The sequence below is a fragment of the Photinus pyralis genome, unplaced genomic scaffold (genome assembly GCF_008802855.1).
Source record: "Photinus pyralis isolate 1611_PpyrPB1 unplaced genomic scaffold, Ppyr1.3 Ppyr1.4_LG1, whole genome shotgun sequence".
In the NCBI taxonomy this organism is placed as follows: domain Eukaryota; kingdom Metazoa; phylum Arthropoda; class Insecta; order Coleoptera; family Lampyridae; genus Photinus; species Photinus pyralis.
In genome coordinates this window covers 34,874,815-34,899,858 of record NW_022170249.1, presented here as the reverse complement: position 1 = coordinate 34,899,858, position 25,044 = coordinate 34,874,815, and the positions used below count along the sequence as shown (strand labels likewise).

The 25,044-nt window shown below is 35.7% G+C and overlaps 2 protein-coding genes across 2 annotated transcripts; one reads left to right on the top strand and one right to left on the bottom strand.

Moving 5' to 3' along the window:
• Positions 1 to 1,268: 1,268 nt before the first annotated feature.
• LOC116160132 lies at positions 1,269 to 2,207 on the bottom strand. Its single transcript, XM_031473269.1, has 3 exons — positions 1,813 to 2,207; positions 1,634 to 1,773; positions 1,269 to 1,590 (listed from the first exon to the last, which is right to left on the bottom strand). Exons 1-3 carry the CDS (start codon positions 2,131 to 2,133, stop codon positions 1,281 to 1,283), a joined length of 771 nt encoding a protein of 256 aa, XP_031329129.1. The 5' UTR covers positions 2,134 to 2,207; the 3' UTR covers positions 1,269 to 1,280.
• An 8,810-nt stretch (positions 2,208 to 11,017) lies between these two features.
• LOC116176053 lies at positions 11,018 to 23,225 on the top strand. Its single transcript, XM_031494506.1, has 5 exons — positions 11,018 to 11,822; positions 15,354 to 16,192; positions 16,247 to 16,307; positions 16,359 to 16,397; positions 22,095 to 23,225. Exons 1-5 carry the CDS (start codon positions 11,222 to 11,224, stop codon positions 23,114 to 23,116), a joined length of 2,562 nt encoding a protein of 853 aa, XP_031350366.1. The 5' UTR covers positions 11,018 to 11,221; the 3' UTR covers positions 23,117 to 23,225.
• The last annotated feature ends 1,819 nt before the right edge of the window (positions 23,226 to 25,044 follow it).

Sequence of the window (25,044 nt, the reverse complement as noted above, 5' to 3'; positions counted from 1 at the left end):
AAAATAAATGACACATTATTATCTCTACAAGATGGTATTTTAAAGGGCAAGTTTGACGTACCGTCTCCAGTCAACAATCATCAACTTTGTTTTTTCTTATAGAAATCATTTTTACTTTTTGTGTCATTTTGTAGAAAATTTTTTTCCGATTTCAAAAATGTTATAAAATCGCGACAACTTTAGCTGGAGCGATTTTATCTTATGCTTTTGATCGAGAGTTTTTTCCAGGAGGCAACAAAATTTGAGTGCATTAAAAATAAAATTATCCTGATTTAAAACAAAGATCGAGTGTACTTTAGAGAGATTAATACCAGACAGTAAATTTCACAACCACTATATATTTAAGGCATCCCTATCGCTGATAAAAAGTTACCTAGCTTTTAATCACTTAAAAAATCGTCTAATTGGTTAGAATTTGAAACAATCACCAAGCTGATTGGTCGTATATTAATGGAGTGTATTAATCATATTAAAACAATAATTGCTTTACATTAAACAACTGCAATACACGAAAAACTAAATTAAACAGATAGCTCTTTGATCTCTGTAACAGAGCTTTGATCATTATTTTTTGGGGACAAAGATTTCCTTCATCGCCTTAAATTTTTCCCAATTTACATAACATTTCTCCAGATTAATGTAAAATGAGCAACGTTACTTCCCTACAGAAACCTTTTATTGCCTCAAAATTTCATATTATTTCCCTAGAATTTCCTAATATTTGCTTTGAAATTTCTTCCCATTTCCCCAAAATTTCCTAATATTTTCCCAGAATTTCCGTTAATTTCGTCCATTTCCTACATTTTCCTCGCAATTTCCTATATGAAGGATAAGAATTTCGTAATCAACCCCTCAAAATGGAATTGTGTACGAATGAAAATCGACCGTAATTACTAATTATTGAAGATGTAACATCCAAATTACCTTGAATTCTGTAAAAGCTCAACACCAATATTCCATTGGGATTTATGGCCGTTTGCACCGACACATTTAAGCGGAGCTTAGCTTAAGTGTAGTTAAAATCCATGGTAACGATTATTGCAACAATGGTTGTCATGCATTTTAATTAATTTTGTCGGTGCAAACGGCCATTATACATCCATGTTGAGCACTATAACTGGGGAGAATAGGATACTCTTTACGAAGCCTCTTATAAATTGGTCAAGTTGCACCTCTCACTATTTTTCAATGGATTTACCGAGAAAATTTGGTATAATAATATAAAGAGGAAATATTAAAGTGGGTTCTCTTCACCATTTTCACTTGAAGAAAATGTTTATTTAAAGAACTTGTAAAAGTACATCAGTTTCATGTAGAGAAGTGTGATTGTTCACCAAGCTTAAAAAATGTTCCAAATGCGATTCCCTGTGGACCGCGACTTGATATCCTGGATAGGGTGTCCTCAAGTACTCCTCCACGACGGAACTACTCGAAGGTATTGGAATTTCTAATGAATATCTTCTTAAGCCTAGCAATAAGGTTGGGATTTGATTAAGTTCAATATTCCGTATGTCCATTGTTGACTTATACGACCACAGCCTGCCCGTTTTTTGTTTTACGGACAATTTAAACGATCTACGTAGATAGTATCTAAAGGTACAATGAAATAGTGCAACAGAAATTGAAAGCTCACCGATTGGCTAGTATACCGATGCGGTGTAGTTTTTTACACTTCTTCACGATTTTGTTTACACCCGCACTGCATTTGCTGCGCTCGCAAAAGCCGCCATTAATTATTTTGAGTTTCCGCAGATCTTTGCTCGCTTTTCCTATCTATATAGATGTATAGAACGTGAAAACATTCGAACTTACCGTTTTAAGTATACGAGATAAACCCGATCGGCACGATATTGTGACGTCTTTTAGTTTAGGAGACGAGTTGATTATATCACAAATCTGCCGCGTATTCTGCGATTTCGAATCTGCTATTCTTAACCTTTTTACATCCAGGGTCGGTTTTGGAGTTAAAAGGTTCCACCTTCTGCAGACATGCCGTGCGATATCTAGAATTTCTATGTTGCTCAAAAATGAAAATATGTACAGCAGTATCTCGGTTGGTAAAATGTTGACAGGTGTCGATTTACGGTTAATGAGCACTTTGTCACTGAAATTTTTATTATTGTGCGGGGCCATTTTAATTTAACATGTATGATAGACTAAAAATTCGTTGGCAGATGACGGGAAATTATTTAGTTCATTTGTTCGCAAACCGCTCGATCTTGAGTGCAGTTAAAATGCGACACCCATATAAATGTATCGTAGAGTCGCGTCGCTCCGTTGCAGTGCCGATCCGCCTAGTGCGGTGTTACCTTTAGAGTTTAGACGCCCAACAATAACTTAGAATTCCCTTTAGAAGAAAATTTTAGATTTAGACCAAGGGTAAAAGAGCTTTTGCGTGGTGCTATCGACCAGTCTATGTCTAGGTATAGCATCGAACCCCTCTTTGAGCGTTAAAATACGAAATTCCCACCAAAGTTGTGATCTGGACGATATTAAAGATGAACTACTGGACAGGAAAAAAGAGGAGAGTTCCAGCTTTGATCGCAATAGTGTGCGAGCTCTCTGTTCAATTTTTATGTTTGTTTTTAAAGTTCAATGAAATTTTTCCCAAATTAAATGCGTCACCTAGGGAATGAAGTATTATTTTATTACGCAATCGAACTCATAGAATTGAGATTGTATTTGGAATTTTAACTACGCTGTGTTGTATCTTGTTACGAATAATTACAAGAAATGCTTAGAACACATTTTATAATAAAAATTACATTTCAAAAAACTCTCATGACAGATGCCTACTCCGACATAAATACAACATCTTCCTTTTTTTTTTCTAAAACAAACAAATCAAAACAAACTAAAACAAAACATTATTATGAGATTACATAAAATAATCTTTAAAGTTAGTCGGTAATTTAACAATCCGACCACTGTGTGTAACAGTTTGTTTAATATTAGAATCAGGAATTAGGTCATTTGTAGAATCAATTTCAATGGTGGTTTGATTGTTAATAGTTTCTAAGTTATTATCAGTGGTGTTATCAGAAGAACAATCCATATTTTGACTTTGATCATGATCATTTGAGCAGTTTGATGAGTTGTTAATTTCAAATTTTGTATTAGTTGGTTTTAGTTGGCTAAAGTTTCTTCTAACAACATTGTTCTTATTATTAATTACATTAAAAGATCTAGGAGTGGAATGATTACCAACTACTTGTCCTTTTTCCCAAAACTGATCTTTTATAAGAACATTATCACCTGCTTTCAAATTTTGGTTAAAATTGTTGGCACTTTTATCGTGGTTTCGTTTAAAATTTTCCTGTTTGGCTAAAAGTTTTTTATGTGCATCCTTAGGATTTGCGGGTTTTAGTAATTGTGTGTGAATAGGAAGCTTGGTTCTGGTTAGTCTATTCATGAGCATTTGACTTGGCGATATTCCAATACCCGAAACGGGAGTATTTCTAAACTCCAATAATGCGAGGTGGATATCAATATTGTCGTGAGAACATTTCTTGAACATTAGTTTAGCAGTTTGAACTGCACGTTCTGCTTGACCATTACTGCGTGGATATTTAGGAGAACTTGTGCAAAACTGGAAATTCCACTCTTTGGAAAAGTTCTTGCATTCAAAGGAAGAAAAAGACATACTGTCACAAATTACTGTGTTGGGAATACCAAACCTCGCGAACAATATTTTGAGGTGTTTAATAATTTCTGATGAGGTTTTGTTTTTTAATAGAATGATCTCGAGCCATTTCGAGAAATAATCTTGTACAATAAGATAGCTATTACCTGCATAATCCATTATATCACAAGCTATTTTATAAAATGGTATATTTGGTATCTCATGTGGAATCAATAAATCCCTTTGTTTAGCATTTTGGTAACGTTCACAAACATAACAATTAGATATCATATTCTGTATGTTGCTTGACATGCCTGGCCAAAATACAATTTGTCTAGCACGTTGTTTGGTCTTAACAGTACCAAAATGAGGCTCATGAAGAAGCCGTAAAATATAGAATCTAAGTTTATCCGGGACTATTAATCGGTGGTTTATAAATAACAAGCCATCTTCGACAGATAATTCTGCTTGAAACTTATAATAGTATTTAATTGAACCGTCCATTAGTTCATTACGTTTAGGCCAGCCATTTATAATATAGAACATTACCTTTGACAAAACTGGATCATTGGCAGTAGCCTGTATAAATTCCAACTTTTTAGCATCTGAAATACTTAAATTTTTGCTTAAAGTATGAACAGTTTCAGAAATCCATTGATCATCACCTTCGCTCTCTGGAAAATTTAGGTAAAATCGTGAAAGCAAGTCGGCAATAAACATATATTTTCCTGGTAAGAAATTTAACACTGTAATTTTATTCTCATTCTTTGCAAACGCGATGAGGCAATATCTCCAATTTTTTTATTCATCAGAGTTACCAAAGGTTTGTGATCAGTATTTACCTTTATTTCGCGACCATAAATGAAGATATGAAACTTGTTTACTGCAAAAACAATAGCGAGAAGCTCCTTCTCTATTTGGGAATAATTTTTCTCACTAGAACTCAAATTACGAGAAGCAAATGAAATTGGTTTGTCATCCTGAAGAAGACAGCACCCCAGGCCATCTTTGGATGCATCGGCTTGTATGGTGATTTTTTTTAATGAATCCAAGTTAGCTAACACTGGAGCATTAGAAATTATGTTTTTTATTTTATCTAGTACAACCGAGTGTGCAGTTAACCATTTAAATTCAACTTTTTGTTTTAATAATTCACGCAATGGAGAAGTTATATCGGCTAAGTTCGGTATAAACTGTCGCAAATAATTTATCATTCCTAAAATACTTTGCAGTTCTTTTACATTTGTGGGATCTTTTAATCCTTTAATTGCTGCTATTGTATTTGGATCAACTGACATTCCATCCTCCGAAAAGATATGACCAAAATAATTAACTGAGGGTTGCTTAAATTGAACCTTGCTAGGATTAAATTTAACTCCATTTGCAGTAGCTCTATGATCACGGAATTTAAAATTCGATCAAGTTTCCAAAGATTCTTTCATTAATGGCTTGAAAATATTCTGGCGCCATATTAAGCCCAAAAGGCAAACGATTAAATTTGTAACAACCAAAATGCGTAGCAAATGTACAAAGATCACTAGACTTTTCAGTAAGTTCTACATGCCAAAAACCTTCCTTTAAATCGAGCACTGTAAAAACTTTTTTCCTTTAAGGTTTCCAATTATATCTTGAAGAGTTGGAATAAGGACATATGCAGGTCTTTTAATTTCTAAATTTAAATCACGAGGATCCAAACAAAGTCTTAAGGAGCCATCCTTCTTTTCAACAATCACGATATTATTAACCCAACCAGACGGTTTATCAACTTTTGAAATAATTTTTCTATTTTCTAGGATATCAAGGTTTCCTTTAATTTGTCGCGAATAGCAAATGGTACCCTTCTAGGAGGGTTAATGACCGGTATGGCTTCATTGTTTGGATTTCACATTTATTCCTAAACTTACCCAGACCTTGAAATAATTCTAGATTATTCTTAATAAATTCATCCTTAGTCATAAACTTACCCAAGGCATCTACTTTGCGTGCAATAAGATTTAACTTAATACAAGACTCAAGTCCTAATAACGGAGAAACAATTTTGTCTACAATTATGAAGTTATCAGTAAATTCAACGGTTACACTGAACTTTTAGTGGAACAATGCCTAGAGGTTTTAAGACAGTACCACCAAATGCCTCCAAAATTATGTATTTTGTAACTGAGACTCTGGAACACCTACTTCACTTAACATTTTACGCGACAGGACATTCACATCTGCACCAGTGTCTAGTTTAAATTTAATAGGCACATGATCACCAACGTTCACATTTTGAAACCATGACTTAATTGACAAAACCTTTTTGTTCTGATTTCTTACCCCAATGCTGTTAATGGTGAACACCAATTCGTCAGGTTGCTCATTCTGTTCTTGTAGCACCTTCACATTTTTTACTTGACAGGAAACTGCAAAATGATTTAACTGTCCACATTTATTGCAGCTTCTCCCAAAGGCAGGACATTCACGAACGCCATGAACAGTCTGACATCTTCTACATTCAAACCTGTCACCACTGGTTTTGGAAACAGACTTATAATTTCGGTTTGCTGACTTTTTCTTAATGACCTCAACTTCGACTGAAGCCCCTTGCAAATTTCTAGCCTGAGATTTTGAAATTTCTGCAGCTCGACATAAATTCACAGCCCTTGCCAAATCAAGATCCTCTACCCGTAACAATCTTTCCTGCATGACCTTGTCATAAATCCCTAAAACAATTCTGTCTCGGACCTTCTCATCACTTAATAATCCAAATTCGCAAGCATTCGATAATTTCTTGATATCAGTTAAGAACTGATCAAACCCTTCTCCTTCTTGCTGCACTCTACTATAAAATTTAAAACGCTCAAACACGATATTTTTCTTGGGACTACAATGGTCATCGAAAGCTTTTAATACTGCTGGAAATGACACTATGTCAGTTTCAGACAATGTAAAGGTGTTGTATACTTCAACAGCATCTTCACCAATTATATTTAATAGAATGGCTATTTTTGTTTCATCGTCCTTTGTTGACTTATCGGAAGCTTTCAGGTAAATTTCAAAATTTTTTCTAAATTTACGCCAGTTTTCACTTTCACCATTTCGGTTTTTCTTCTTATAATTAGGTTCAGCTGTTCAACAATACACTTATTTGATGTTTCGGAACCTATACTTCTTGAAAACTTTGCTCAGTTTAATAAACTAACTGCCCCGACTGCGCCATGTTGTATCTTGTTACGAATAATTACAAGAAATGCTTAGAACACATTTTATAATAACAATTACATTTCAAAAAACTCTCATGACAGATGCCTACTCTAACATAAATACAACACGCTGAGTTTATAAAAGAGGTGTTTAGTATCGGGGGCGTGAAGTCCTTCAAACCAGTTATAAAATTTATTTTGGGAATAAATATACTGAAATTTTTGGTTTTTTTATAAAAAATTGGTGATATATTCCCTATATTGGGGGAGGTTGGATGTATGTAGCTTTTATTCGTAAAGAAATACGAAAAAAATTAGTTGTAATAACACAAGTAAGCGGAAGGTAATTGTTAAAAGTTCCCATTCGATTAAAGCTAGTCGGTGTAACTCATTATTTCATAAATTTTAAAACAATTAATTCAAAATTATGTAACTAACCGTTACAAGAGACAAACGCTACTACATAGTTACTTAGTCTTCGAATTACAAACTAAAAATAGGTATTATTAGTGCCCAATGCTCCAAAATAGAACGTTTCATTTTTCAATTTTACCACTTTATGGCAAGGTAGATATTTTTTTAATCGTCACAGTAGCATTTTTCATTCACAATGATTCCGTGTAAGTGTCACTTTCACGAATATTCTGTTATGGTCGATGATGGATTCGACTTTATAGCTTTCTATAAAACGGGATTTATGGATGGATATTGATGACGAATATATGCATAATGACTCTGTTCACTTTTCTTTAACGGTGACAAACAACACGTTGTAATAAATCGATATGCAGACAAACGTAGTGTGGGACTGAGATTACAATTTTCCTAGCAAATGCGAGCTTGTCATAAATTATACGGTAAAATTTATTTAACAATTCCTTGTTTCCATAAGGAAATGGACGCATAATACAAAAGACATAAGTATGGATCTAACAGCCTTTTTTTTCTTAAAGGAACTATACATTGGAACCCTCTGTAGTCCTTGAGCAAGTTCAGTGTGAACTAAACGATGTCAAAATTGTTGTTAGAACGCTAAATCGTCATTGGATCATCAGATAAAAATGGAAATGTTGCACAGTGTTGCTGTGACCGACCCAGATTTAGTGCAATATTACTAAATATTGCTCCCCTTGGATGTTTGAATTCATAATCTACGTCTCCTATTTTATAACGTATACAATAATAGCTTCCCATTACTTTTAATACCTTATAATTTACTTCAATATTCACTGTACTAAAACGCCAACTTCCTATAATAGTACCTACCTCAATATAGCCATTATAGGTGATTGAACATGCAATTTACAATTTTATAACCTTATAGTGATGATAAACGCATAGGCCACGTTTATTAAATTCGCATCATATCTAAAGGCCACTTGAGCTAACAGATCATTTTATATGACCATGTGTGTTAAATTAAGTGTATCTAAATAATGATTTTACCACGATTTGTTATAATGTTCATCTTAAATGATTATTGAGATTCTGAATTCTAATCTGAAGGTAACACCGAAAATTCATCAAACATCTGATTAGCTCAGTTGTAGAACCAGTGTTTTATATGTTACGGATAAAGTGTTCACTTTAGTTTATACACTAGCTAGTAAACTATCCAAACGTATGGCTATTTTGATGGAAAATTATCGTTTCGCTAAAATAGCTACAACTGTTGGTTGGTTTGTGAACTATCCAGGTAGTTTATCGCCCAAGTACAAACCGCCAGAAAATTATATACAGGGTGATTCCTATAGTACCTGCCACCGTTTGGGAGCGTGTAGGTGGTGCGTAGGGGAGTATTTTGATATAGGACACTTGGGGTCGGAAATCTAAAATAAGGGTGCCAGAGCCAAATTTACCTTCTGGAATTTCGCGCCTGTAGGTAGGCAACCCAACCGGCCGGCGGTGCACACGGAGCGATCTCAGGCGGCGATGTGTGGCTGACACTTGATCAGAATTTTGTTTAAACCCACGAAATCCCGTCTGCAACGACGCGTATCAAGTGAATAAACACTATGGCAATAGTATAATAATAGTTGGCTAGATGTAGGAAGTGCATTGAGAACAACGGTGGCCACGTTGAACACTTGTAAACGTTATTACTTTTGACTGTCGTCTTCCCTCCTTCCCTCCCATGTCGCTTCCTCGCGCTAACTCGCTCTGCATCGCTCCGCGCGAAACGTCGGTCGGTTGGGTTGCCTACATACAGGCGTGAAATTCCAGAAGATAATTTGGTTCTGGCGCCCTTATTTTAGATTTCCGACCCCAAGTGTCCTATATCAAAATACTCCCCTAGGCACCCCCTATACGCTCCCAAACGGTGGCAGGTACTATAGGAATCACCCTGTATATTATAATTTAAAGGATCTCTGCCATAACCCAGTCAAATTACTTATTTACATAGATCCAATTAATTACATTTAACAGGAAAGGCAATAATATATCCCTGTAGGCTGCTATGAGAATTTAAATTACGCGCACTCTTATCAGAGATGGAATGTTAAATCATAATTATAAAAAGTTTGCTATCAATCTAATTTGTGATTTGTGGTGTACCTTTGCATGGTCAAGGGGGCATATTTTTTTAATGGCACTCCTTCCGTAAATACCGGAAGTTATCGCCATTGCGGTTTTATAAAAAATAGAAACATACCATTTTCTATTTTTTTGTAAATGCGCCATTTTATTCCGAATTCAACGCATTTAAGATTTGCTAACACGGTTTTTGACATACGTCAATTTTTCTCTAAACATTTGGAGATGCAAAGGTCCATTCCAAAATTCATATATCTTAAACGGTACCATTCGAGATAAGTGAGTGCTCTTTGATTGCGATTCGCTAATCTTTAAAGTCTAAGGAATTTTTTGAGTGGCGTTATTAGGCGTGGAAGGCTTTGGAAACAATCGTTCCATTTGAAATGTTATTCAAATCCCATAACTCAGGAGTCATGGGCGATCAAAAATTATTGGCGGTCTAGTCGCCTTTGAAAGTTCAAGTTAAGTACGATTTCCAACAAAAATTCCAAAGGTGGCTGAACAGCAACTCATTTTTGATTGCATAATAGTCATTAACGCTCTGGGATAATTTCCATAAAGCAAACAGCATCTGCTGATTTGGGAGCTTCAGTAAAGATGCACAACAGAGCACAGAAATTGGTCAATTATTTTTGGGCTAATGGGTATAGTTAAGTGAACGGGCCGCTGGATCTTCCTGCACAAACATATTTAAGGTTCTCCAAAGTTAGGGACGAGGTTACATGATGGGGGGGGGGGCGCTATCCTCGAGCGTGTAATACTAACCTAAAGATTTTTCAGTTTTTTCCTGTCTTCTTCATCTTCTACAGTTTTGGCGTGGCGGAATTTTTTTTTCCTAGGGGCGAAATTAGCCACCTTTTGCAAGGCGCCCTAAAGATTCTTAGAGCTCTAATCGTGGTCTCTCTTTCTCGGGTCGCCAAGCTATGAGAAGTGCCCAAAAATTGAGTACTATTTTGTGGCGAGGTTTTATCGAAATCCACCAAAATGCGAATTACGAGTGAACTGGACGTCGGAACTGGGTAGTGGCAAAGGGTATATATGTGGTAGCCCCCGATCAGATCTTACTGATGGTGGAGTCAAAACTTTAAACCCGAATTGCGGGTGAGTAGGACGTCGGAGGTGGTTACCGACAAAGGGGAATATGGTAACCCCCGACGAGATCTTACTGATGGTGGAGTCAAAACTTCAAAAGTTCAAACGCGAATTACGTGTGCACGGGATGTCGGAAGCGGCTACCGATAAAGGGAATATGGTAGCCTTCAACAAGATCTTATTGATTTGATGGTAGAGTCAAAACTGGCTAATGGAATACTGATCTGCCACACAAAAATGCACTGCTAAAGTCCTATCGATCTCACACGAGGACTTTGATCAATTTCTTATTTCATTTGGTGATGCTTTATAATATGTAGTAATGTATGGTACCTACCTAGACATATCAACACTCTAAATTCATAAGCCGATAACAATAATAAAATTTCTGAAGGAACAAGGAAAGGTAGACTGACGGTTAGGCTCAAGGATTCCCTATAAAAAAATATGGCAGTTCAAAAGATTTCCAGGATGGTGAAAGTGAATAGTCGATTCATCGAAATTTCGAATGCAACCACAAGCTTGATGTTTGCCGCTTTGCGTGCACAACTCTGCGCAAGCGCAACCGCTTTTTGGTCAGGTGATCACTAATCATGGTTGTCATTTGTGTTGTGTATTTCACAAATTGAAAAATATTCTATTCTTAAAATTACTACTAATTTACGAATGTTCATATGATGTGTTTGAATTAGTATTAGTAATCATAGTGGCTATAATTACATTTTGTAATGTTAATTAATTAATTCTTTGTTAACTTATTTTTTATTTCTATTTTGATTTTAAAAAGGTTATGACCATGACAACTGAAGAAGGTATAATAAATTTGGTTCAATCGGATAGTGACGATGAGAGCGCCGTGAAAAAAACGAATTCGTCGCCCCCAAATGAAAAGAACAAAAGCACCCCTAAGAAAAGTGATTTTGTCGAGGACGAAGATGTACCCTCGGACTTCTTCGATGACTTCTTGAATAACGATTTTATGGACGGCCTGGACGTCGTCGATATTTGGGATGACGAATGCGAGAAGAAAGAAGGTAGGACGAAGAAATCGAGAAGCAAAAGTAGAAGCAGGTCTCGAAGGAGAGATTCGCGTTCTAGGCGGCGCAGGTCGCGAAGTGGTTCTATATTTCGTAGCAGAAGATACAGGGAGGAGTACAGGCGAAGGGGAAGGTCTAGAGAGCGCCGGTCCAGAGATAAACGATCAAGGGAAAGGTATACGGGCAAAGGCGAAAAGGATTCCGACTGTGACGAGTCGAACGTTGATCATAGAAGAGACCCGGCGAAAACTAAACGAGACATTCAGAAGGATAAAGATACATGTGCCAAAAAAGAGGAGGAGAAATCCATTTCAGAAAAGCTGAAAGTTGTGGAAACAGGTTTGGTTCCTCCAGGTTAGTATTTTGTTTTAAATCGGCTAAATTTACGAAGGCTTGGAACAACCACATGTAGATGTAGTTAAGACTCTGAATTTGAGGTTTAACATTTAAATTTAAATTCACAGCCTAAAAAAATTTAGAACTTAGCTTTATGTTGACCCGAGTTTGGCCTCTTCGTGTAAATTCTGTAGTCTTTCCACAGTATAATAAAAAATTCTTCCCCAATTTTACAGAAAATGAGGAAGCGTAAATCTAAACTTACGGAGAGGGGCTATACATTATTGTGGAAGTTTCTCAAATTTGTTTAAAAGCATAAAATCTTAAACCAGCCATTGTGCTCCATTAACTTGACCCCCCCCCCCCACACACACACTTGAATTACTATTATCAAAAAAAAACCAGCACATATATTCAAGACAAAAGCAAAAGAAAAAATAGTAATTCGGATGGTAGGGGGAGGGATTACAAAAAACGCATTAATCAATTACATGTTTATAAACCATGATAATAAAAAACAAAAGAATGCCAAAAAGTAAGCAAGTGTCACAAATAAACTATCTACTGTAAGTGTACTCCCTATTTCTTAGTAATATAAAACGAGGTAACTAAAAAGGTGAATTTAGAAAAAAATTAACTAGTCTAGCGCATTTTTTAAGAATTAAAAAAATGTGGTATTGTTTGCGTTTTGTCCGGTCTTAAGTTAAACTTTAGGAAATGGGGGGGGGGGGGGTAAACACATGTTCCTACCCGTCATGGTATTCTAATGAAAGGTCTCATCGAAATAAATTGGTTTGCTACAAACTAAACTTTCCCGTGCGACTCTTTTTCGAGATCAGTGAGCAACGGGGGGGGGGGGGGGTTAAAATTTAATGTTATCTCTCACTGTATTCTAATTAAAGGTCTCAACGAAAGGAACCGTTTTCTACCAACTACTGCCCTCTTTCTGTCCTCTTATCAAAGTACAGGGTGGAGGGGAGTGGAACTAGTGGTACTCCAATGAAAGGTCTCAACGAAAGGAATTGATTTCTACCAACCACACAACCACAGCCCTCCTCCTTGACCTCTTATCGTAATCGGGTATATTCCCTTATACCTCAAGAATGGATTGTCGGAAGAGGATACTCACAAAGGGCGATTGAGACGTCTGCAAGAAATATATCCATTGGTGATGTCAAAACAAAAGCTATTTCGGTTAAAAAAATGCGCTTCACAATTTATACTTTTTTTAAATAATATTCTTTTACTATGAAATAAGGAGTACACGAGGGAGTACACTGGCAGCAAATCATAAATTTATGGCACTTGTTTGCTGTCTGGCATTCTTTGGTTTTTTATTATCTTCGCCTACTCCTTTTTATGAGCATGTTAATAATTAATGTGTAATTATTTTGGTGAAAATTATTGAATAACTTAAAAACTACGGGGTTTTTGCACAGGACATCCCTTATATAAATTGAAGAGCACAAAAAAGACTATCGAATAGAGAAATAAAATAGTGATAGTTCCATTAAAAAAAAGTTTGCACTTTGAAATATGAAAATTAATAATTTAATTTGGTAGCATTGGGAAAAAACCAAATAGTGAATAGATTTTCATGCAGAGGTTAAAAAACGTGTTAAAAAATGACATCGAATTAACTGAAAATATACAGGGTGTTCTATTTAAAAAAATCCGCTGTGTATTGACACCGTAAAAATGGGACACCCTGTACACGCAAAAGTAATTTCTGTAGATGCGAAACGTTCTATAGTTGACGTTTCCACAAAAGGTTTTTTGATATTTTTTCCCAGGTATGAGCTACGAAAGACAGGCGCACTTTTGCAGGACCCTGTATTTTCGCATTATATGTCGGTTTTTTATCAGTATATGGTTGGGTAGTTTTCCAGTAATTTTCTTAACCTTTGTAGAAATGCGATAGAAATGTTATTTTGTGAATATTCGAAAAAACAAAAGAAAGCGAAAAGAAATTTGATTTGCTCTTGGGTTTATTTTTAAGTTGTATTTATGAGTTATGACTTTAGCCGTGTGGTGTAATGTACACTGTGTCCAAGATAAGAATGTCTATGATGGGGATCTCGGAAACCATAGAAGAGTTTTTTTGGTGATGGAACCCTTTTAGAAAATTAAATTTGAAAAACTGAATAGAAATCCCTGCGATCACACAAGAGCTTGGAAAAGAAATGAAAATTAATTTTTATTTTAATAACTAATAATAAAACGAAATTGTGGCATGAATAAATTTAATCTGTAATAGTATCCACCACTTACTGTTTACATGTTTCTGCACATGTTTGGACAATGTTGAATAGCATTATAACATTTCTGCTGTTATTTCATGTATCACTTGGATTTTCAATTATCATAATTAACATATTTTGGCTAATGGGGATCTACGTGCAATAAGAATAAGAAATCATCAGCGTAGATTTAGTTTAAATTTATTCGTGCCACATTGTGATAAGTTATTGTAATAGTTATTTACACAAGTCGGGGAAATGATACATTACTGGCGAGGAAACATTGAAGTGCGAGGCCCCGCCGAGTACTTTAACGTCCGAGTCAGGTAATGTCATTTTACTGACAAGTTTTGTATTAAATTTTACCTGAAATCGTATTTTAATATAAAATTTCAATTGTTATATAAAACTTTTGATTAATGTCAATCTGTTAGTGATTACAGGAGTCATTATAGACATTTGGAAATGATTTTTTGAATCGGCGTTTGTTTTACTTTTATTTGAAGTGCCTACATACAAAATTTCTTTTAAATATCTTAACAAATAAACAAATTGGGATTGCGCAAACACAAAAGAAGGGTTGCGCATGCGCAATTTGTTTTTTTTATTTATCTTCATAGTTGCCTGAGGTTTAAGGAATATTTACTGACACAGAAAACCGGACATTCATGCATCTTAAAAAAATTTTTTGGATTTCATACACTACTAAACTCTTTTTGGGACTTCTTAGATCATTAGAAAGATATTTTCTAGAAACCTCCATTCCTTGGGTCTTTTAAAGTCTGTAGAGATGTCTTTTGACATAGTCATTATTATGGGCGGTATTGATGTGCAGTAAATTCTTCTAGATCTAGATCGTCTAGACTGACCAAATGTTAATAATAATAATAATAATAATCATGTCGTTTATTAAATCACGCTAATCATATAAGGTAACAAGAATATCTTAATAATAAAATGTACAAGTGCGCAATTTAAAAGGGCGAAGTTCAGATGCTAACGGGAAATCCATTAGCCCTGCTCTTCCACTTAACCCTTTGCATTGTAGAAATTAAATTATATATAACCTACTTACATGTAAAAAACTTTCTCCAAGAGCGAGTCATTCAGATCGGTTGATACAAACCAACAAAACCATCTGCACGGTCTCTAACTGGGATAACCCATTCACTATTTTATGTTATGTTTGATTAAGAAATTTTAATTTTGGCAATAGTGTTAGTACCTTATATAAGTAAATCTGGCGATTTTTTAAATAAAAATCCCTTGATTTAAACCACTCATTTGAATCATCTCAACCCTGCTCCAGGTACCGAATTGGAGGTCGATTTAAATGATCTTAAACCTGTTGATCCGAAGGCAGAGTCTAAATCTAAAGCCGCCAATCGTGAGAAGCAAAGATCAGATTCACCCCAGAAGCGTGTAGATAGAACCTCAAGACTGTATGGCTCTAAGCGTACTTATCAATATACGAGAAGCCCACATTGGCGTAAATCCAGGTCACCCCTGAGGTATTCTAGATCTCCCCTGTCGAAACGAAGGCGAAGTTTGGAACGTAGAAGTAGAAGAGACTATTCGGCCGACAGATACAGACGACGATCGAGAAGTCTCAGCTTTGAGTTAAGTCCGGAACCTTCATCCAATAGAAATCGAGAAAAACACACATCCTGGTCTAAGCGTTCGAGTAGCAACACAAGAGATTTTCTAGAGGAATTGGCCACAAAATTGGCTAAGTCGGAGAAAAAGAAGTACTACAACAAAGTGAAAGAAATAATTGCTCAACCTCCAAAACAGCAACCCCCACACACTTATCACCCAGTTCCACCTGTCCCGCCTCCAGGACCAGTCCCAGCGCCAATACGAGCGCCTGCTCCATACTTTCCTCAACACATGGACCCTGCTGCTCAGTATGACCACCATTTCTTTATTGGTCAGCAATTTCCCCTAAATCCCATGCATTATCCTCATCCACTTCAAGGCATGCCGCCCGCTGTAGGTAATCATATGATTTCACAGCCTGTTGCCCCATCTATGCAAGTCGAACGATCGACTTCTCAGATTCCCGCAAACAATTTTAATAATACCACCTTCGATACGTCCAACAATATAAATGTCAACGTGCAAAAGGAAAAGGAAGCCATCCATAAAGTAATGCGTATTTTATTGTTAACGTTTTCACGTTCGTTAATTTTTTTGTTTTAGCTATTCGAAGACAAGAAGATAAGTTTGTCTGACTTTTTAAGTATGTCTGCAAAGCACGCAGGTAAACCTATTCTAATGTTATTTATACAAATTTATCATATTTCCTATTTAGATTCTACAGAACCAGTCAATGTGCAAAAGAAGATAAAGGGTAAGTTTCTTTTTGATATTTTTTTCTCTATCTTGATATGTTAATCAATTTTATCGGCATATGTGTTACACTTCGTACATCTTTATGGACAGCTCTTCTCGGCTTCTGAATTATGTTTATGAATCTTATCAATATAAACGCCAATTTTATATAAGAATGTGTGTTCTTTTCTCTATTTTTACACGGGTGGGTTTTTGTACTGTGGATGAAATATTTAATGTCTCAAGTTTAATTCTAGTTATAATTAATAGTTTAAGTAATTGTTAATTTGTGTATATATTATTTTATATGAATATTTATAATGTGTTTAAATGTACTTAGTAGTTTAAACTGCTTGTTGGTGAAAACGCCGGTTAAAGGATTTTTTTCTTTCTGTTCAATAATTTTGTTGAAGTCTATCAATAATAACACTTTGGACATTTACATTTAGAATTACGTAATCGCTTTTGTTATTCAGATACCAGAGCTATCAAATGAAAACTCCTGAAAGCTGCGGCAAATGCTATGATGTGATGCCAAGCGTGATTTTTAAAAATGTGATCTGAGAGCCTCTAAGAACTTTCTTAAAGCTCTTGTAGTGTTTTTGGAAGTCTTTCCTAGAGTCTGATGGCATGTAAGCGTACGCAAAGCTTAAAGAGCTTCCAAATACCTATATCCAAAAGCCTTCTAGAGGCATTTAGCCTTATTAGTCCCCAACAGTCATTTATTGGAACCTTTTCGAGACCTATCTTGAGATAGTCTCTGTGGCTTTAAGAGTATTTAAAACGCTTAAATAATTGTGAGCACCTTCTAAACCCTTCAGAGCTTGCCCAGAAGCTGTTAAAAGGTTTGGAGTCTTTATAAATCTTTAAAATTTATATCAGTCTCCAAAGGTGTCTCCAACACTTATAGAGCCTTTAATTCCCTTCAAAATCTGTTGAGTCTTTACAAATCCTGAATAACCTTCAAGCTTTTCCCCGCACGTTGAGAGCTGGCCCTTTAAGAACTGTCTTCATGAGCCTTATGTGCGTAAAACAGATTAGTCCATTAGTCTTTAATAGTATCCACAGGTTTCCACGAGCGTTTTAGAACCTTTAATTAAAACATTTAGTTTAAGAGCATTGTGAGTTTAATGCCCTGTTTCACAAACGATGATTAAGTGTAATCAGTGGTTAAAAATATTAGTATGTTTAGCCACCTTTGATTATAAGCTCAGATGTTTCTCATTTTAATATTTTTAATCAGTGATTAACCTTAATCATCGTTTGTGAAACCGCCCATTAATCGTCCTTTTTAGCGCATTTTTGACAAATTTACTTGTAAAAACGAAGCTTTTAAATCTGAATTTGGTCAGCTGACTGGCTGGCAGCAAATGCGGGGCCGTAGAAGAACGCTTTTAGAAATATGAGGAGTTTACATATACACACCTACCAGGGCCGTATAATTAACAACTTTAGAGACGAGGCTACAGTGGGGTCGGCGACATCTGGGCGCCATCCCCGAGCGTGTTATATTAACATGGTGATTTTTCAGTTTTTTTCCTATCTTTTACAGTTTTGGTTCCGATTCTTTTCAAATTGGTGTTATCTGAAAGATCTTATTAACGCGCACAACTCCTGCGTGACGCCATTTTGTTTTTTTTTTAGGGGTGAAATTAACTACCTTTTGCAACGCGCGCGTCTTCGAGGGGTAGTCGACTTTAGACGCCCAAAAGTTTCCTAGAGGTGAAATCGTGGTCTCTGATTCTTGTGCCGCAAATAGAACCTAGCTATGAGAAGTAGGCACTCCAAAAATTGAGTACTATTTTTTTGTAGCAAAATGTTTGTTAACAAATGTGTTTTAAAATTAGATTTTTTCTTTGTGACATCACATCGGTCACATTTTAAATCCTTGGTAGGTTCATATCTTAACAAATATTAGATGTTAAGATGTGCATTAGGACTGGATTTATGTTTGGTAACGAAATCGCATTAGGCTTACCTTAAATCGTTGATGACCTTGTATACAGAGTTGGACTGGGTCACCGGGTCAACTGGGTCACCTGGGTCACTGAATTAAACTGGGTCGCTGGGTCACGTCATACTCTTTTCAGTTTGACCTAATGACCCAGTTTGACCCAGTGACCCAGCGACCCAATTTCACCCGAGGACCCAATTCGACCCAGTAACCTAGTTTGATCGAACAACGCAATTAAGTCAGTGCCCTCGGTTCAAGTGCACAGATTATGAAATAAATGAAATGCTGGTTTGTTGAAAATAATACTCGATTGCTTGACAACTGCCATTTCTGTGATGTTTGCTTTAATACTGCCGTAAAAAACTGTCCATGTCCCGAATTGTATTAGAATAATGTTATTTCTAAACAGTTCCCTCCGTCATTTCTTTGTTTCAGGGCTTACCAGTTTGCTTACAGGTGTTCATTCACATTTAATTTTCTTCTACTAGTTAGCTTGATCCAAATAAATCTTTTCTCTAAATACTTTCATTGGCTACTTGACTACAAACTATAAACAAATGCATTTGATTTTTTTAGGTATTAGTTCTCTTGAATGAAATTGGGCTACGTGCTTGTTGGCGAATATTATTGAGGAAGTTTTTTTTTAAATTAAAAGTTACTTGAAATTGTTTTGGATGATACCTAACAATAATTTAATTACTGGGGCACCGGGTCAAGATGGGTCACTGAGTAAAGATGGGTCCAGCTGGGTCACCGGGTCAAACTGGGTCACCGGGTCAAGCTGGGTCACCGGGTCAACTGGATCACCGGGTCACTGGGTCAGTAATCTAACTGGGTCACTGGGTCACTCTATGCTTGACCCAGTCCAACTCTGCTTGTATATTACTAAATGTATTTTATAGTTAGATTCATCATTGGTTGCATAGTCACATTGGACACATTTTAAATGCTTGGTAGTCTTGTGTGTTAAAATGTTATTGGTCATGTGCGGTGTTCTACTTACGGTGCAAAATATATCTCTGTCTCTGTTAAGTATGCGGGCACATATGCTGATGCGCCTTATTGAAAGTAAATGGCTATTGTTTGCCACTCCGTCCGCACCTACGTTCGCGTTTTTTAACTACTTTTAGCGGAATTCTCCTAGTCTTGAAAATTTATGCAATATCTGGCCTATACCTTGAAGGTGAGCTAAACGCTCATCAACTTCTTTTTTTTTAAGGTGAACGGAGGCATGCATTATTTCCTGAGATGATCCTTTGAGAAGTAAAATGTGCATAACAGTTATATGGGACAGCCAATCTTGCATTCATATCAGATCATCTAATAATTTATTTCTCTATTTTCGATTACGATCTTGCCGCCATATTGAAATTTTTTATTTAGCACTCAATTTCTTTGAGAGAAAAGTCAAATACATGGTTTTTAGTAACAATAAAGTAAAAGGGGTGTTGGGTGACATTTGTGAAATCGGAGGGAGGAGGGGGAATCCTATATGGTATTTTAATGAAAGGTCCCAACAGAAAAATGATTTCTACCATCTAAAGCCCTCTTCCCGATCCCCTTTTCAAGTTCGGTTCAAATTTCTCATATCTCATATCGTATTCTCGAAACTGACATTTTTCGATATTTTAGCGCATTTTTCAACTCATGTTGGAAGGGGTGATTTTCTCCATCCCTCCGTCCGAAGCCTTAAGTACAGTTTTCAAGATATTTACTTCGTTCTTTTTGCATTCTGTAGCTTATAGCTCTGGCCTCTCTCTCAACCAAGAAAAATCTTGGCCATTAATGTGCGCATGCAAGACTTCCGTACTTATAGAGATATTTGTTTGAAATTTTAACCACAGATGTTTTCTAATAAAAGCAAGCATATTGTAAAAATCATATGTACACATGCGCAAATTGCCCAATGTCAACTTTCTTTTGTATAAGAATATTTATGCCTTACCTTATTTTCCCAAATAGTCTTACATGACCTATCGGGAAGCACTGATCAATTCATGGAAAATGCGTCTTTTTTTTCATTTTCGGGCCATAACTTCGCTATTTTTAAAGCTACAAGAAACTTGGAAGGGGAAAACAGACCCAGCATATAATTCTGCATAACGTTGCCCAGTAAAGCGACTTTGTATCTCGTACGGTATACGAGATCCTCGTAGTGAAAATGCAGAAACTCACCCTGTATATTTCTCCCGACTTTTCTCTTGTTTAAAGTTTTGTAATTATCATAAATACGCCGATCTGCTTATTCATCTTACGTTTGATGAAAAACCGGTTCTTATAGCTTGTGATTAGATTCGTGAAGGCCATAATGCATTCATTTTTTCTCACCCTTTGTTAATCCTAACAAATCATGATCAATCGTATTTGGTTCTTCCGCATGTGAAGAATTCAGGTTTTAAGGTTTAACTACCATATTTCAAAGGTCTTCAAAACCTGTAAATTATTAAACATAGAACGGCCCTTTGTAAAAGATCGTTCAGTTATCAGATTGCTTTTGTTTATAATCGTCTTCCCTTAAATCGCTTCACTTAAATCCTTTTAAGAGGGTATTCAAGCAAACATTAATGAATCACTATTATATATGAGTTAAAGTCATTCTTCGTTTGTTTTCCAGATATGTAGTTTTCATTTATTCTTACAGACTATTCCTTTTCTTTATACGTTCTACTGTGTCGCATATTGTGTGTATAAGTAATTGTTACATCGCGTTATCTTTTTCGTTTTGTGTAGTGTGTTTTCGTAGTTAGGTGGAAGTGGAGAAAGTGTCGTCCAATGCTGAACCTCGCAATTATCTATTACAGATGTAGATATTATTAAAATAAAGGCATTTATTATTAATATTAATAGAATTTTTTTTTAAACCTCTACGCAAGCGATTACTGTGTGTCTATAAACTCTATAATCGCTTTAAAAGATTTTAAATGGGGGTACATTCGTGCATAGTATTTTTCAGCACTTGGACCTTGTAAAAGGATATAAGTATTAAGTACACATACTATGAAAGACATTTGCGCATGTGCAGAACTATCTTATTTGTGGAGAAAGGTTTATAAAATGTTAATATTGTGTTGTATCTGATTTTGATAAAAGCCATTAATCGCCACTTACTTCTGAAAAATACGCCTTGGCCAGCTTTATTACTTTTAAATGCAAATTGTTTTATTTTTGAATGTTAATTTCATCAAAGTTTCTACCTTATTTTTGTTAACAAATATATATTTTGTCTTCTACTATACGATATGTTGAGGATATTGTGTTATCTTTTTTGTTACATGTGCGATTTCTTTATTTTTTATGTATATTTTTAGCCAGCGCTTATTTTCTATATGCAAGTAGTTTTTATTAATGAAAACATTTATATGGTCTTCTCTTGGTGGGTCTATTCTTCATAATATGCTATAGCCATTATGTAATAAAAGATGGCGTTAGCAGGCGAGCATCGATGTAATTCCTTTAGCACAGAATTACAGATGTTTTACTATTTACTGTTTCACTGACGGCTAGCTTGTGGTTGCGCAAAATACCTGTCAGTTAAACCTTGTCGACTATAAACTATATAATACTAATTTTAAGATAGATACTTGGGTAGTACTATACAGTTCTATTGTTAAGGAAGAATCTTATCTTTAAAATTAATTATATTTTTTCAAATGGAATAGCTTGTAAGATTATGGCGAGATAAGGTTTTTTAACATGTTCAGAGTTGAGAAAAGCTGTCCTTACCTAAAAATCCAAATATTAAATTATCCTAATGACTTGCAGTCATATCGTTATGTCAAGACGCTATAAAGATCCTTGGGAATGAATTGCAACTTAGTGGTAGATTTTTCCTCAAAAAAGCGCAAAAGGAACAAGAAAAACCTCAAGAAGGGAAACTGATGTCTCCATTAAGAAGAATTCCGATAGTGCGGTTTTCGTTTACCACGCCGTCCAAAAGTGGCGAAGAGAAATCAACGATGCAGAGCACCATTAGCAAACTACTGATGAGTGTCGGCGTCGTGGAAACTCTGCCTCACGTTACGCCAACACCTTCTCCATCGCGCGTAGTCCCGGAACCAACGAGACAAACAGTCAATAGTCCCACTTTTAAATCTAATCACGATATAATTGGTCCAACGACCAAAAGCGCTGTGTTGAATAAGATGTGTCAAACCGATCTTAAGTGTCAAGTTTGTGAAGTTCGTAAATCGCGCACGTTTGTTAATAAGGAGGTGCAATGTGAACTTAATTCTGTAAGTGTGGGCACTCAAATTGCGGAAGACGATCTCTTACGCATGGGGGTTAGAGTGCCAGCTCCAGATAATTTGAAAAACCAATCTTTAGCTCACTTAACGCCAGCGCAACTTATGAGAAATACGTTATCGGGCGAAGATCACTCGCGATTGTCTGATACTTCGCCCGAAAAACCAACGTATCGCCCTAATAACGAATTCAACCGCCCCGCCTCACAAACGAACGACAATTTCGGTCGTCAGCTATTTGGTTTCGATAAACGCCCGGTCGGCGGTGGACCAACGTTCGGAAATAATAACATGTTTAACAACCCCGTTCGTGCACCGAGCACGCCAATGTTTGAGAACAGATCTCGCCCTTTCGATGAAGGGCTTTTTAAACACAGAAATGCTAATCCTCCCGCCCCGATTAGAGGTGTAAATCAAGGGGGACCCGTGTTTTTTGAACCACCTCGTAATACTAATACTTTTCCAAACAATCCGATCCCCAATCCTGTTTCTCCAAATAAACGCGTTTTATTACCGAATCCGTATGTCGCACGGAAATATTAAAGTGGGGTAATGCGTGAATTGTTACTGTTAAAATGATATATCCTGTATTTTCCGTTACATTTAGTATGTAGTAATTTGGATTATAAATAAATTTGTACAATATAGTCAACATGAAATTTAGTTTTCGTATTTTGTTGGGATTATGCGCAGTGATCATTTTTAGTCTTGTAAGCTATTTTTTCAGCGATGGGTTACGCATATTTGATGCAAATTATATTTGTGGCGCATATCTTTTATTGGGGATCACAATACGCCCTCCTTGCACTCAGACGGGTCAGAATAAAGATCAATACCAAGTCTAAGGGCACAGTCAGCCTACCCCAACCCTGTCTGAACTAAAATCCCAACCAAAGCCATCAATTTATCTTTCGCTTTAGATTTTGTAATCGTAATAACCTTATTCTTACTTTACCATAATTATTAAATTACCTACACCTTTATAAAAGCTGTAGCTGTAAATTATTTAACTTACAGTTCTCATTTCGTATTATACTTTGCTATTATTTGTTGTAGATGTAGCTGTTTAACTTTAAGGTAGAACGTATGCAAATAGTTTAATGTGACATTTTTAAGGGGTGTTGAACGGAAGTGCAACACGGCGCATTCATTGGTCTTAAATTTTACAAATGTCTCCATATGATCTTAGACATTTTTAATTGGGGGCGTTTTGTGGCTAGTGCTGTTTGTGAATAGTGCTGGATTATAGCTTAGTAAAATCGTACTTTAATAAAGTTTGTGTTATTTAGCTATTGTTTTAGTATTGACGCAATGAATAAATAGCGTAACGAAGTTTTGATTGTACATTATTATTCTTTTGATCGCAGACTTATGTGTAAAGTATAATGTATTCAATAAACTTTACGGTGTATTTTTCGATTTTTTTAGTATTGTACGTTGTTTGCATCCACCATTCTACCCTATGTGCGGATTACTTGCACCTGCTTCGATTTATCTGCGTGAATCATTTTTTTTTAAAATGAGGTAGGAAACTTTGAACTATGAACCAATAAATAGCTAGGTACGAAGGTGTCCTACAACGATTGCCGTCTATCTATATCTCGAAAAGGTCAAAAGGAGGAACATTATGAAAATTAATTTTTAAAACCGTACATATTTGCATTCTCTGTATTTATTTATAGTCAAAATATCAACAGAGAATAACAGCTCGCGTACAGAAAACATTGACAATTGTTTAGGTTATTTTTTAACTAAAAACTAAAATATGTCCAAAACGACTTTAATAATAATAATAATAAATTTAGGTATAGGACATTATACACGAAATATATATAGAATTATATATACCATCTAAAAATAAAAAAATGTGCCAAATTCTTGACAGAACAGCGTCCCAACTCAAACCAAAAATCGCGCTTTTGGAAGTGTAGAGAAAAAACGTTTCCCACAAAACTTTATTATTTTCCGGTATTAGAAGACTTATATAAATCACTTTTTAATATTCCGGATAGTTTCCACAATGATCGACTGTCTCGAGACAAATGAGACACCCTGTATGTGAATTAAGTGACATCCAAATGTAAAATTACGGAACTGGTGGTCTCATAGTGTACCGCAATTCAAAAGGAATAACCGCTAGACCCTAATTAGTCTTGTTTGTGCAGGTGCAATTAACACCAATAAATCGTCCACTTAAAAGTATCGTATATATATATATATATATATATATATATATAACCCGCTATTTATTTTCGTTCTGTCCCTAATCCCGGGTCTTTCTTATAGTCTGACAAAAACGAAATATACCCTTTATTAATTAAATTAATAATTGTAGTTAATTCGCGTATAGGTACCTTGGGGTATAACCGGAAGTGTGACCAACTTGAAAATATCTTAGATCTTATCGATTTTTTCGAGATGTAGATAGCCCGGCATTCATCGTGGTTCGTGGGACAGCTTGTAAACCGTGG

Excerpts from the sequence above, each read along its gene's own strand:
- LOC116160132 (XM_031473269.1), bottom strand. The coding sequence starts at position 2,133 with ATGGCCCCGCACAATAATAAAAATTTCAGTGACAAAGTGCTCATTAAC. Across the intron at positions 1,774-1,812 it reads TATCTCGTATACTTAAAACG|ATAGGAAAAGCGAGCAAAGA; the intron begins GTAAGTTCGAAT and ends ACATCTATATAG. Across the intron at positions 1,591-1,633 it reads ATCGGTATACTAGCCAATCG|ATACTATCTACGTAGATCGT; the intron begins GTGAGCTTTCAA and ends TTGTACCTTTAG.
- LOC116176053 (XM_031494506.1), top strand. The coding sequence starts at position 11,222 with ATGACCATGACAACTGAAGAAGGTATAATAAATTTGGTTCAATCGGAT. Across the intron at positions 16,308-16,358 it reads TATGTCTGCAAAGCACGCAG|ATTCTACAGAACCAGTCAAT; the intron begins GTAAACCTATTC and ends TTTCCTATTTAG. Across the intron at positions 16,398-22,094 it reads TGTGCAAAAGAAGATAAAGG|TCATATCGTTATGTCAAGAC; the intron begins GTAAGTTTCTTT and ends AATGACTTGCAG.